Genomic DNA, 14,748 nt, shown 5'->3' with positions numbered 1-14,748 from the left:
CCTCAAGCCATAACATTCCTTACCTTTGCATTGGTTCTCTGTGGTTTGCAATTTTCTCATTCAATTCTTCTAGTGCCACTCAGAAGAAGTCTCCTTTCTAGACTTATTTTTATTGAACAGATAAGGAAATTGATAAAGAATTTAAATGACTAATTCTAAATCACTTAGCTGATTTTCTCATAAAAATTTAGTTCTCCATAAACATAGCAATAAGAAATGTATTGTATGGAGTTCCCATCATGATGCAGCAGAAACAAATCTGACTAGTAACCATGAGGTTTCGGGTTCAATCCCTGGCCTCACTCCCTCACTCAGTGGGTTAAGGATCTGGTGTTGCCGTGAGCTGTGGTGTAGGTCGCAGCCGTGGCTCAGATCTGGTGTTGCTGTGGCTGTGGTATAGGCTGGCAGCTGTAGCTCTGATTCTACCCCCAGCCTGAGAACCTCCATATGCTGTGGGTTCAGCCCTAAAAAGAAGAAAAGGAGGAAAAAAAAGAAATGTACTGCAAAATTTAAATCATATAGCTGTGTTGTATCAAAACTTTCACTGATGCTCAGAGAAGGCAATATTGACACAAGCAAATTACTTGTGTATCTTGTTTTGGATTGTTGTTCTTCCCCATAGGTAAAAGCTCGTCGTGGTGAAAGAGATTCAGGGCAGAGGGAATCTCCACCACAGAGTGTGGTACAATTTCCCAGGGGAGCCAAATGGACAAGGAGCCTTCCACCAGAAAAGGTAAAGCCACATCTCTTATTTGAGGGCTCCTATGGAAGAATGGAAGCTTATTTCCAGTGCTCTTTCCACACTATTGCTCTCCTCTCCTTCTTTTTCTCCCCTCCTTCTCCTTCTTTTCTACACGGCTCCCTGTTGTAGAGATTCTCCCAGGGTAACATTGGACCAGCTCCTCATCCTGTTTCCTGAGCTTTCTCCTTAGGGAGCCCCACTGAGTTATCTATGAGAAATTAAATCAAATGATCAATAAATCCCGGGACACAAGGAACAGAATGAGTCCAGACAATGCCATTTTAAACAACCCTCCAATCTGTGTATGAGTTTCTGCTAGAATTTCCTTGCTATCTAGCTAGTTATTTCCATAAGCTTTGGAAACCTCTAGTAATAGAGAAATAATTCTTGGGCAGGCAACCAGTCCCACCCTTAGAGTCTATTTGGCCATTAAAAATGATTTCTTCTGTTATATTTTTATTTGTTTCTTCACAGGTTCTCTCATTGTTTCTCTTTAGTCCCAGGTCTCCACAAAAAGCAATTCATTATTCACATGGGGACACTTTCAGTATTAGCCCATTGGTCCATATTATGGAGACTTAAAATGTGTTTCTCTTGTAGCAAATCACCTACAAAGAGTAAAAATGGTTCCCCATATTAACTTTTTTTTTTTGTAAAGCTGAACATAGGTGAAGGCAGATCCTAGTGACATATGACAAAATTATTTCCAAGTGATCATTATACTAAGGAGGAAGTGGAAGTGCTCACTTATGCATTCTCTCAGGTATTTTAAAAGAGAACCCTTGGGTGTTTGACTAGCTTAATTCAAAGGCAGCTCTCTAAAGTATAAACTATCAAGCTTTATGGTAAATGAATATGCAAAACAGATGGGACCACAGACTTGCAGCTGGGAGGCTGAGTTACTGTGACTGGTTTTCTCCATCTTCTCCATTCACTTTATTTTGGAACAATGTGACATAAATGCCTCCATATTTGATTGTAAGATCCCAGATTTATCATCTCAAAGTCAACTGAAGATTATGACAAAGCAGGGTTTTTGTTGTGGTTATTTGGGTGAAAAATGATGGTGAGCCTGTGTGAGATCATCTGAAGTTTTTTCAGAGTTAGCAGTGGAAGAAATGGAAAGAAGGTGATCTCGGGATACTGATTGAAAACATCTGTATCCTTCTCTAGGCCCTGAATTCTGTTCCTTACGCTATGGACTAGCTCTCATCATGCACTTCTCAAACTTCACCATGATAACCCAGCGTGTGAGTCTGAGCATCGCAATCATTGCCATGGTGAATGGCACTCAGCAGCCTGGTTTATTCAATGCCTCCACAGAAAGACCTCTTGCATTCACCCTCAATCACTCCAACAGATCCATCAAGGAATTTAATACAGGAGTAAGTATAATGGAGAACAGGGCTCTTTGTTGAGAGGGAAAACCCAATTTGAAGGGAAGACTTGGGTCCTAATTCTTTGGTGTATAGAAGAGGAATTTACAATGATGAATGAAAAACAACTGGAATTATTTTTCTTGGAAATATTGCTTACTTCTGTCACTAAAATAATCTTTCATTGAGATTATTATCATTACAAGGCAAGGAAACTATAGGAAATGAATTATGAACACTTTTTTTTTCTTCTTTTTAGGGCCACAGGTGTGCCAAATGGAAGTTCCCAGGCTAGGGGTTGTATCAAAGCTACAGCTGCCAGCCTACACCACAGCCCAAAGCAATGTCAGATCTGAGCCGCATCTGTGACCTATACCACAGCTCACAGCAACACTGGATCCTTAACCCACTGAATGAGGCCAGGAAACTTGCATCTTCATTGATACTAGTTTGTTTGCGCTGAGCCACAATGGGAACTCCTGAACATTTCTAATAAGGAACAGATTTCTGGATATCTTCAGTATAAAACTAGGTTCTGTCTAAGCACACCCTTCTGCCTGATTCCAAGCAGGTCTCTGTACTTTCCACTGTCTCTGAACCATTTACCACTCTGTAGGTTCTGTGTAATAAATAGCAATGCCAATGGTTCCTGCTCATTCTTGCTAGTGAATTTTATCCTGTAAAAAATCAGTGGATACTCTCCTCTACTTGGCCCTCAATTGAATAAGCCATTTTGCCATATACTTAAAATCATTTCAGCATTACTTCCTGCTGTAAATGTGTAGTGCTTTGAATTCTCCTTCGGGCCAGTTGTAATAGCTGATCATTTCCCTCATTAACCAATGAATTAAAGTAAAATCTTTATCATATCTTCATTTTATATTTATACAAGAATCATCATTATATCTTATTTAAATTTCTTCCTTTAAACTATCATTTACTGTACATTTCTAAAGTCATTCTCGTTATTTTATGATGTTGTTACCTTGGTGCCAGCTTATTGATAATGACCTCTCTGCCTCCAGTCTTTCTTCCATCATTTGTTCTACACATTCACACTCCTGTGCTCAAAAATCCAGGATACCTTCAAGTGGCCAGCTCCTTTCTTGACATGCTGCACTTCTCCAGAACCTCGGTCCACTTCTCAGCACACTCTTATCTGCTACCAATGGTCCAGAGACAGTTTTTGCTCTGAGCAAGTTAGAGTCCTGGTTAGTTTCTGATCCCTGGGTGTCGTTTCAAATGCTGCAAGTCCACTTTTGCTATTTTCTTCAGTAACAATGATTTTTCCTATTTCTCTTTATACAAATCATAATCATTCTACAAAGAATGGTTTAAGTATGTCATCCTTCCTGGGACCTTCCCAAATTGTTTTCCCCACTCTTCAAAGTCCCTATTTTACTACCCCTCATCCTCAAACTTGAATTCTCTCTTTTTTTTTTTTTTTTTTTGCATTTTAGGGCTGCATGTGTGGCATATGGAAGTTCCCAGGCCAGGGTTCAAATAGGAACTGCAGCTACCAACCTACAGCACAGCCATAGCAATGCCAGATCCAAGTCTTGTCTGCAACCTACACCACAGCTCATGGCAATGCTGGATACTTAACCCACTCAGTGAGGCCAGGGATTGAGGCCAGGGATTGAACCTACATCTTCGTAGATACTAGTTGGGTTTGTTACCGCTGAGCTACAACAGGAATTCCTTAAAACTTGAATTCTGGTGAAAATTCTTTATCTTGTGTTATTTATAGTTTTTTTCAAGTTGATAAAATAGTTCCACTTAGAGATAAGTGCATGTTTACATTTTTTGTCTCTTTAATTCAATTTATGCCAAGATGCCACTTATCTAGTGGGCTACCAAAAATTATCAGGTTAGATCAGAAGAAAAATGTGATCTTATTAGTGTGTAATATATATTTTAGGAAGTCGGCCCTGCTAAGGCAGACCATGATTTCTAAATTTGATATGAGTTTAGTAAAGATGTATTTTTCTTATTTTTTGAAATGAGAGACAGCATGTCACCCAAATTTTACCAGAACCAAAATAGTTAAAAAGAAGCTCTTTTACTATATTTCTCTGATAGATGAAATATCACTCAATGGCTTATTTCATTTACATCTTCCTAACATCTACCTATGTAACCATTTCTTTATCTCTTTTCTTCTTTATTTTCTCTATTTTTTTCTCCCTCTGAGAGGAGCAAATTAGGGGTATAGTTGGAAAAGGTGGAATATTTAAGTTCTGCAATAAGTAGAGGAAAACCAAAATTGATATTTTATAGGAGGGTCCCACCAACCCCAAGCAGCTCTGGCTGTAAAGTAGATTTTCATAAAAGAACCTAGCAAGAAAATTTCCTTTTCTTCCCCCCAGGCCTCTGTGTATGAATGGAGCCCAGAGACTCAGGGTATCATCTTTAGCTCCATCAACTATGGGATAATACTGACTTTGATCCCAAGTGGCTATTTAGCCGGGATATTTGGAGCAAAACAGATGCTTGGTGCTGGTTTGCTGATCTCCTCCCTTCTCACCCTCTTTACACCACTGGCTGCTGATTTCGGAGTGATTCTGGTTATTGTGATTCGGACAGTCCAGGGCATGGCCCAGGTATCCAGGCTCTTTCTTTTTCTTTTTCTTTTTTTTTAAGTTTTATTGAAGTATAGTTGATTTGCAATGTTGGGATAATTTCTGTTGTACAACAAAGTGATTCAATTATATATGTATATACACATATCCATTCTTTTTCAAATTCTTTTCCCATATAGGTTATCACAGAGTATTGGGTAGAGTTCCCTGTGCTGTACAGCAGATCCCTGTAGACCATTCATCCCATATACAATAGTGTGCATATGCTAATCCCCAGCCCTCAATCCATCCTTCCCCCTGCCCAGCTACTTTCTCTTTCTGGGAGGGATATGGGTTCCTAAATTCTACTAGAGATCAAGAGTCTGAATGCTTTTCATTTCAGGGAATGGCATGGACAGGTCAGTTTACAATTTGGGCAAAATGGGCTCCCCCACTTGAACGAAGCAAACTCACCAGCATTGCGGGCTCAGGTAAGGATGGATCATAGCTTTGTAATCTGTCTGCTTCATCCTACCACATCCTTCCTTCCATGCATGGGGTGGCTTGGGGGACATGGAGAAAAGTGCTACCCCCCCAAAAAAAATCAACAATGTGACAGTCACATAACAAATAAGAAAGATACACGTATCCTGTAAAGCCACTAAGACTTGGAAGCAGAGAAAACCACCATGAACTAGGATAGTCAGAAAAGCATTTGTAGGAAAATGTTTAAAACTTTAAAAATTGGCATAAATGGAAAAAAGATCAAATAAATTTTATGGATACCCTTTTACCAAAGATATGCAAGTGATAATTAAGACTATCGATGGTAAGGAGATAAATCAGGCTGGAAAGTAGAGTTTCAATTGCTCATATTATTCTAAGCTCTTAACTATTCTGAGCTAATTTTCACAAAACCCTTTGATATAAGTACTATTTTAAAACTCATTTTACACAGAAGGGAATTAAAGTATCCTGAGATTAACTTCTCAGAGACAAATAGTTAGCAGGGGGTAGAGATATGATCCCAGGCAATTTAGTTCCAACGTGCACACTCTCACTCACCATACTACAGTTCCCTTTCATAGTGTGTGATCACACTAAGGACTGGACAACTTCATCATTGCTGTTGCACTGAGAGTGTATATTTGAAGAACAGAACTGAGACTCAAGTCTCTCTCTTTCCAGTCCAATGCATGGCTGCATCTGCATTTTTTACTCTAAAACAACCCTCCTGAGTTCTGACTCCTTCCATTGTAGGTGTCACCATCTCCTCTACATACATGCTCTCAGTAAGTCTTCTCTCTCCTCTAGCTTTGTTTCCTTCAAATTTCTCTCCCCATCAAAGCAAAGGGGCAGTTTTTCTCACTTGTTTGGGAAACTTCAATGTGTTCCTTCATCTTACAGATAAAAATTGACCTCCTTATTGAATGGTTATAAAGATGCTCAACCCAGCCTGCCTTTCCATTCAGCATCCCTCTGTAAGCAAGGCTCAGGTCACACCACATACAATTTGCATTTAACTCCTATTCCTACCAAAATCCCATCCATCCTACTGCTTAGTTCATGTAAACAATTTGTTAATCTTATCATCAGTTTTAATTTTCTCCTCATGTGTACTTTCATAGAAAAATTGTACTTTTATTATCATATTTATATTCCATGTCCATTTTATTCCAAATTGCATATTGGGACCCACTGAAGGGGTCATAAAATCAATTGAATAGATCAAAATCAGTATTTTAAAATAAAAGTGTATAGAAGATTTTGGAGTGAATTGCACATGGTAAGGCTAAGTATTGATTTATGAAACTTTTGTTATAAGTGTGTGTGTGTGTGTGTGTGTGTGTGTGTGTGTGTGTGTGTGTACATATTATGTTGCCATGTAAGATATATTTACTATTGTGGGTCTCTGAAAAATACAGTTCAGACTCAAGTTCTACATTGTGTTACACTTATAATATTGAATTTTTGTTGCCCTTTTCTCTCCAACTGAACTGAATGTTCCTTGAGGTGGAGGACTTTATCTTATTAATTTTTGTAACACTTTAATTCTCTGTTGCCAATGTCATACTGCCCCTGTCAGAATGTAACTCTAATTATAAATACTGGTGGTCTCTGTTTGCAGAGAGTTTCTATGACAAGCCAAAGGATTGGGATTTAGTTACACTGGTGTTAAGGAGCCATTGAAGTGTTGGGAGGCGTATCATGATTTATTAACTCTGATGACTTCACATGGCTTTGATGGGGGGAGATCTGTGAGCTAGGAGAAAGACTCTCATCACCCAGTAATTTCTAAGTCTGCCTCCTCTCTGTTGGGACAACATGCACGGAATCCACTCAATCTCAACCTTTGCTATTTTCCTAAGTGTTTTTTATCCCTCTTCTCTTCAGGTGCAGCGTTTGGGTCTTTCATCATCCTCTGTGTGGGGGGACTAATCTCACAGGCCTTGGGCTGGCCTTTTATCTTCTATATCTTTGGTGAGTCACTTTCTCTTAAATCCTAACACCTCCATTTCCCAGGCATTTAGTTTGATGCTTACCTTACCTCTTGCCCACATTCTTCCCATTTGAGAGAAAATGCCCTTTGTTAAATGAAAGATAGCAAAGACTGTTGAGAACTGTAGATTTCTACTGTGTGGTTCAGATGTCAGAGTTGTATATTAAGAAATTACTGCTAATGACACATAACGTTACACCCACTGGAGTCTGAAGAGTAATTAATCAGATATGCAATGGTATGTTCATGCTCATGTTCTCTCCAGAGGGCTTCGACATTGACAAATGACATTCTATATTTGAAAGGTGGTATTTGGAATTATTTAGTCACAAGGAGATTTGTAGATGAGATGAAATGAATAGGAAAATTTAGGTCCTTATGGTGGAATAACCATGAAGAGATATGTATGCTTTATGGGGGAGGTGTGCTACTTCAGAGGAAACTCCCTTCCCCCAGCACACAAATCTACCTGGAAACTAACTGGGTTGCGGCTTCCCAGGTAGTACTGGCTGTGTCTGCTGTCTCCTGTGGTTCACAGTGATTTATGATGACCCTTTGCATCACCCATGCATAACCGCCAGGGAAAAGGAACACATCGTGTCCTCATTGGCTCAACAGGTATGGTGCACTCCCTTCTACCTGTGGACCATGCAGAGATTTCCAGGGGAGGGTGTGGGGTGCTCAGGAGAAGCACCCTCTGGCCTTTTCTAATGCCCATGTTAATTAGATATTTCCTTTCAGTCCAGTTCTCCTAGACGATCTGTCCCCATAAAGGCTATGGTCAGATGCCTACCACTTTGGGCCATTTTCACGGGGTTTTTCAGTCATTTCTGGTTATGCACCATAATCATAACTTACCTGCCAACATACATCAGTTCCGTGCTCCATGTCAACATCAGAGATGTGAGTATGCTTCCGGGACTCTTATAAAAATGATAATGGCCATAAAGAGAAATAGTTCTATGCTGCCTGCTACCTTTTGGCTTTGTACATAATGCTCATTTAACCCTCACAATGATCTTGGGAGAGTCATTATAATGATTCTCACTGCACAGGTGTAGAGATGGGGACACATTGAGGTGAGAGGACCTGCCCTGGATCACACAGCTCCTCAGTGGTAGAGCTGCTGCAGCATCTGTGTTCTTAGCCATTATGCAACACTTCTGTACTGGCTGATTCTTCACTTCCCCTCAGAAATGAGTAGTGCTTTTCTCTGGAGAGCAGTGTAGTGCAAGTGCTGGCTCTCTTACCTGAAATAGTGTTCTTCTTATGTGGAAATGGATGCTAATTCCCTTAAAACAACTCAGAATAGCAGGAAGATGGGCTAATGGGTGGCCTGTGTAACTGATAATCTCTGGGGCCACCTGCCCCTCTGTGACTACTCACTGTGTCGATTTCCTTCCTTCAGAGTGGGGTGCTGTCCTCCCTGCCTTTTATTGCCGCCTCAAGTTGTACGATTCTAGGAGGTCAGTTGGCAGATTTCCTCCTGTCCAGGAAACTTCTCAGATTAATCACCGTCCGAAAACTCTTTTCGTCCCTAGGTAAGGATAGTCAGGACGCAGTTAACCAATCCCTTTCTCCACATGTGGTCAGAGAAGTTTCCTGACAGCATGTCTTATTGCCCAGGGCTCCTCCTTCCATCACTATGTGCTGTGGCTCTGCCTTTTGTGGCTTCCAGTTACATAACAACCATTATTTTGCTGATACTTATTCCGGGGACCAGCAACCTGTGCGATTCGGGATTCATCATCAATACCTTAGATGTTGCCCCCAGGTAAGATCTTAACCTGCTTGTTCCCCTCCTCCATTCCCTTCTGGAGGTTTATACCTCAATCTTCTTCTTATAATTCCTTCTTATATTGTTCATATGAACAAAATGGTGGCATAAAAATGACAAATATCCAAATATGTCAGTATGTGGCCATGACCTAAGGCATTTTTAGAACAATAATGCCCAATCTTGGCCAGTGACATTTGAATGAGAAGCTTCTGTAGCTTCTCCACTAGAGATTAGACTGTGTATTCTGGGAAAGGAACCTCACATGTGTTTTGGAAAAACTTCCAGAGTGTTGACGTTATCAGCTACTACATATATATACATATGTATATATTCTTGCGATGAGCCAAACCCTATTCAAAGGACTTATACATCAACATAGCTAATCCTCACAACTACATGCCCTGTCATTGCCCTCACTTTATAAGGGAGATGTTTGAGGAGGCTAAGTGACGTTCCTGAAGACACACAAAGGCAGAGCTATGATTGTGACCCAGGCCCAACACCTTAGCTGTTTGTCCAGAGTATGTTGTCCTGTCCAATGTACAAACTACCTGCCATGCTGAGCAGCCCACCTGGGCTCCTGGGAGACAGAATTATTCCCTAGTTGTTGAGTCAGTGGTTAGGTGATTTCAGGATCGGCAAACAGACATTGCCCTCACTGTCTTGAGGGAATCAGAAACTGCATTGGGCTAAATGACTTGTCTCTTAGAGCTGAACTGCATTAAAGTTGAGTTGCTGAAAAGCCATGGGCAACTTTCCATGTAAAATCATGTATAAAATCATCTCCCTGCAGATATGCAAGTTTCCTCATGGGGATCTCAAGGGGATTTGGGCTCATCGCGGGAATCATCTCCTCCACTGCCACCGGATTCCTTATCAGTCAGGTTGGGCCAGTTTATTGAACATCTACCAGTAGCAGGTATTGTTTGAGGCACTGGAGATTCACAGCAGGGTCTCTATTCTAAAGGATTATATGGTCTGATGGGGAAAATAAGCATGGATGTCAACACAATTATCCATGAGGGACTCTAGTAAGTCAGATTTCCCAGGGAGAGAAAAATATAAGCTGAATTTCTAAAAATAAATAGGTGTTAGTTTGATAAAAAAATGAGCAATTCAGGCAGAGAAAATAGTATATGTAACTTCCTAGAGGAACGAAAGTATAAAACATCGCTTAGTTATGACCAGAGTGAATGATACATGTTATGGAAAAGTAAAAGATGAAGACACAGATGCAGAAGGGGAAGTTTATGAAAAGTCTGCTCAGATTAATTCCAGTTTTTAAAAACATCATAAAATGAAAACACAAAGGGTTCCAAGGCCAGCTGAAAGATAGGTAAAATCATGGGTGAAAAAAGAATGCCTGTGAGACCAGGGAGTATGGCTTGTGAAGCTTGTAGGGAAGATGGAAAGGCAGAACCAGGCTGAGATGACAGGAAAACATGAGCCAGCTTACAAGGATTTGGCATTTTTGTTTTGTTTTGTTTTCTTTTCTTTCTTTCTTTGTTGTATTTTTGCTTTTTAAGGCTACACCTGCAGCATATGGAGGTTCCCAGGCTAGGGGTCAAATCAGAGCTGCGGCTGCAGGCCTACACCACAGCCGTAGTAATGCCAGATCTAGCCGTGTCTGTGACCTACACCACAGCTCATGGCAACATTGGATTCTTAACCCACTAAGTGAGGTCAGGGATTGAACCCACATCCTCATAGACACTAGTCAGGTTCGCTACCACTGAGCCACAGTGGGAATTCTGGATTTGTTTTGTTTTTAATACATCTCTATGTGATCTAGTTTTCAGGTTAATTTTTGACCAGATGTCTAGGAATCCATTATGCCTATAATGCCAGAAATGAAGTATGATTTATAAGGGCTTGGTGAAGAGAATCATACGTGCAGACCAAATATAACTCACATTGCATTGAGATGTCCTCTAAGGGGTTGCCGTGACTGATGTCAACAGCAAAAAACAAAACAAAAACAGAGAGCACAAGAGTGAAGATCTTTAAGGCATAGTTTTAAATAAGTACTATGATACTTTCTAGAATGTTGCGGTCCAAATTTCTAGAAGAAGATTAGTGTAGGTTAATTTATTTGAGTTTAAGAGAAATCCGTCTTAAGCCAGAACGCAATGTTCATTTTGGAGTCCTCTCGTTTCCAAGAGTTTCATGAAACCTTCTTTGATAACTCAAGATGTTAAGTGGTTATTGCATATTGTTCCCTAGATTCTATATGGTCAGTGTTGCAATATACAAAATGGAGGATTTCTAGACCTGGTGCAGAAAGAACTGTGACACTGGTGATTCTGTGTTTCTTGCCTCCAGGATTCTGTGTCTGGATGGAGGAATGTCTTTTTCCTGGCTGCTGCTGTCAACATATTTGGCCTGGTTTTTTACCTCACATTTGGACAAGCAGAAATCCAGGACTGGGCCAAAGAGAGGACTCTTACCCGCCTCTAAGAATATAGAGTTGTAAACTTAAATGCAGTACTGACGATTAAGTTTTTTAACATTTTTTACTTATCATTTTTCTTTCTTCATATTCGTGGCCATAGACTCAGCAATTCTCAACTTTGGTGGTGTGTTAAAATACCTGGGGAGTCTTTAAAATACCCGGATGAATGGGCTTTCCTCCAGAGATTCTGAATGAGTTGGTCTGGAGTAGAGCCCAGATATCACTAATTTTTAGACACACCTCGGGATTTCTAACATGAAGCCAGCATTGACAACTGCTGGATAAACTTGAAACATCAATACCTGTTGCCTTTGAAATTTCCTTTTTGACAGGAACTAGATAAATAAAAATCTGTGTGAAAATAATCACCAATAAATACCTTCACAGAGGTGATTATAGACACAGAGAAGATCTACTGGAACCATAGCTGTATACTATAGAGAACAGTGCAGATAGAATTTTAAGGCTGTAATCCACAGAATTAACATTTTTATTGTTTTTATACGTGGTGAAACAGGGATGTTTATTTATGTGATTACATTCTATTAAAATTCACGTTTAAATTAAATGGGCCATTTTAAAATTATTTACATCAGGATTATTTCCATCAGGCAAAACAGATATTTACTTATCCTCGCTAATTTCCAGGAGATGAATGACCAGGAAATGACCAAGAGAAAATTAAATTAATGTGGTTAACTGAAAATCATGGGAGAGAGAAGATAGGATTGGAAATCTTGCAAAGTAAAAAGAATGGAGCTGAAGGAAGTCAATGTGGCACTTCTAGAGGAGACAATGAAATCACAACATTGTAAATCAACTATACTCCAATATAAAATAAAAGTTAAATTGAAAAAATTTTAAATAAAAATAAAATTAAAAAAGAAAGCTGGAGGAAGATGACAGAGACACTTTCAAATGAAATGAATGTTCAAATGGAGGAGAAGAATCTTGAAGGTATAACAAGATGAAAGAAATCATAAAACAATACCATCCACCAGAGAAATTCCTTTTCAGGATTGGCCTTCTTCATATTTTCCTTATTTTTCCATGGTTCTCAAATAGTCATCATCAACCCGAGAGGAATTAATTCTGGTTCCTACCACCTAAAGCACATCCTCAAGTTTGTATCTTCATAGAGAGCTGAGGTTTTGCTGCAGCTATTCTAGAGGAGAAATTCTAGAAGCCAAGTAGAACCATCGGGACTAGAGCCTTGGGCTAATTTAGCAGATAAAAAAATCTCCTAATGCAAATCAGTAGGTATTTTTGAGCAGGTGTTTTAAAGAAAACAGATTGCCAGGCTCTGAGGGTGATGATGTGCTAAGAACACTCTGGCTCTGTCTTTGGATATTTATGATATGGAGAGGAAGGAGAGTGTATAGTAAAGAAGAGAAAAAAAGGAATAGTGTAATAGATGGGTGAATTAAATACAGGGGAAAAAAAAGAGACAACCCAATAGGCAAATTTTTTGAACAAAGACTTCATAAAAAAGAAATTCTAAGTAGCCTATAAATATATAAATAGGTGCTCAACTTCCTTAGGCATTAGAGAAATGAAAATCGAAACCACACTGAGATACCACTTCACACTTAACAGAAAGGACGAAATAAAAGAAGATGGAAAACAGTGAATGTGGGCAAGGGGTGGAGCAACAGGAACTCTCACCCCCTGTGCATGTGAGTATAAATCAGAACTTTGGGAAAACTTGGAAATATCTCCTAAAGCTAAATTTAGACATTCCAATGATATAGACATTTCACTTGGAAATGAACATAGACGTTCTGAGAAAAAGGTACAGCAGTGTTCACAGGAGCACTATGTATAACACCAACAGGAAACACCTAAGTTGTCAAGAGAAGAATGAGAAAAAGAATTATGGCCTGTTCATACAGCAATGAGAATAAATAGACCACAACACCATGGATGGATCTCATAAACACAAATTTAAGTGAAAGACAAATCATACCCTCTTTCAAAGTTTAAATAGTGGCTTTTTTGAAACAGACAAAACTAATCTATCCTATTAGAAAGCAAGTAAGGAATTCCCCTTTGGTTGGCGTGGAAGAGTGTACTTAACGGAGGCTCTTCGGGTGCCGGTAATAACCTCTTATTTGGGTGCTAGTCACATGGCTGTTTTCACTTTGTGAAAAGAGTACATTTATTACTTGTACATTTATACATATGTAAAAAAAGAAAAACAATCACAAAGCAAATTCAGTGCTTCATTCACTTCGAAGTTTCTCTTCTCTCTTTAGCTGAGGTCTGACAAATGGAGCGATTGGGAAGGAGCCTTGGTCTCTGCTTTCTTCATGTTCTTCCTGATCCTCTTCCTCCTCCTCCTTTGCCCAACCCTCCAGCATCAGAGCAGGAGGGAAAGCAGCGGGACAATCTCTGTGGCCAGCTTTTGGATCAAAGTCTAAGTTCCTAAACAACAAAATGAATGAGCTTTCCAAGAAAATATGTCCATGGAAGCGTCGGTTGTAAGCATCAGAGGTAAGAACAACAATGACTCAGCTTTTCTTGCCTTTCTGGGCATCTGCTGTAATTGATTCCTGGCCAATAACATCTGTATCAGAGACACTTAAGTTATATTTCTCCACTTGGTGGTTTGAAGAAGAGTTAACCATTCATATTTCCTTTTTTTTCCCCTACAGTTTTATTATCCAAGGGGAGTGGGGGTGTCCATTCATATTTCCTAATTGCTTCGGACTAGGTGCAATTGTGAGCTGATAAGAAACATCTCTAACCCATCTCTCCCATCCTAAAGAGTTGTTTCTAACATTGACAACTCTTTTCTAATGTTAACATTCATGTGAATTAATTCGCTTTTCTCAAACAGCTTGTCGACATCTAACAATTAGGTTCTCTGCTTTTTCTCTTTTGACTGTTAACTATTGTGTTGAGCAAACTGTTCCTTGAGTATCCTTTTGCTCTACCACAGGATTTGGTTCACTGATAGTTTATTTAGGACTTTGATTGCTCTATTGGTCTATGACATTAGCTCTGAATGTTATGTGTTGTCTGGATATGGGACTTAGGCTGATTTCAAAAGAAGGGGAAACTTTCCTTATTCCTCAGTACTCTGAAAAAATTAATTGGAAGAAAACTTTATCATTGTTATTATTATCTAAAGACTTGAAAGCATTGGTTTATAAAATTATGCAGGCTTAAAGCTACTTTGAGGGGAGTTCTTTGATAAAGTTCTGGGGTTCCTTCATGGTTATGGGCTTGTAAGGGGTTCTGTATTTTCTTCCATCAATTTTAACAGCCTAAGGTAAATTGGAAGATCAGCTATTTTATATGCAACTTAAAATATATTTGCAAAATATTCCAATGT

At 39.4% G+C, this 14,748-nt stretch overlaps 1 protein-coding gene across 2 annotated transcripts; it reads left to right on the top strand.

The window, feature by feature from the left end:
• Positions 1-626: 626 nt before the first annotated feature.
• On the top strand, positions 627-11,979 carry SLC17A2 (solute carrier family 17 member 2). Of its 2 annotated transcripts, XM_047795712.1 has the most exons (12): positions 627-733; positions 1,916-2,127; positions 4,040-4,042; positions 4,488-4,721; positions 5,083-5,170; positions 7,074-7,160; positions 7,679-7,797; positions 7,921-8,082; positions 8,588-8,720; positions 8,806-8,953; positions 9,753-9,843; positions 11,282-11,979. In XM_047795712.1, the coding sequence occupies exons 1-12, from the start codon at positions 706-708 to the stop codon at positions 11,414-11,416; spliced, it is 1,440 nt and encodes a 479-aa protein (XP_047651668.1). In that variant the 5' UTR covers positions 627-705; the 3' UTR covers positions 11,417-11,979. The 2 variants fall into 2 exon arrangements, with proteins under 2 accessions (XP_047651668.1, XP_047651669.1); XM_047795713.1 differs by lacking the exons at positions 4,040-4,042; positions 8,806-8,953.
• Positions 11,980-14,748: the final 2,769 nt, after the last annotated feature.

The sequence above is a fragment of the Phacochoerus africanus genome, chromosome 9 (assembly GCF_016906955.1).
Source record: "Phacochoerus africanus isolate WHEZ1 chromosome 9, ROS_Pafr_v1, whole genome shotgun sequence".
NCBI lineage: Eukaryota > Metazoa > Chordata > Mammalia > Artiodactyla > Suidae > Phacochoerus > Phacochoerus africanus.
The sequence above is the reverse complement of the archived record's forward strand: the minus strand, read 5'-3'. Positions and strand labels throughout refer to the sequence as shown.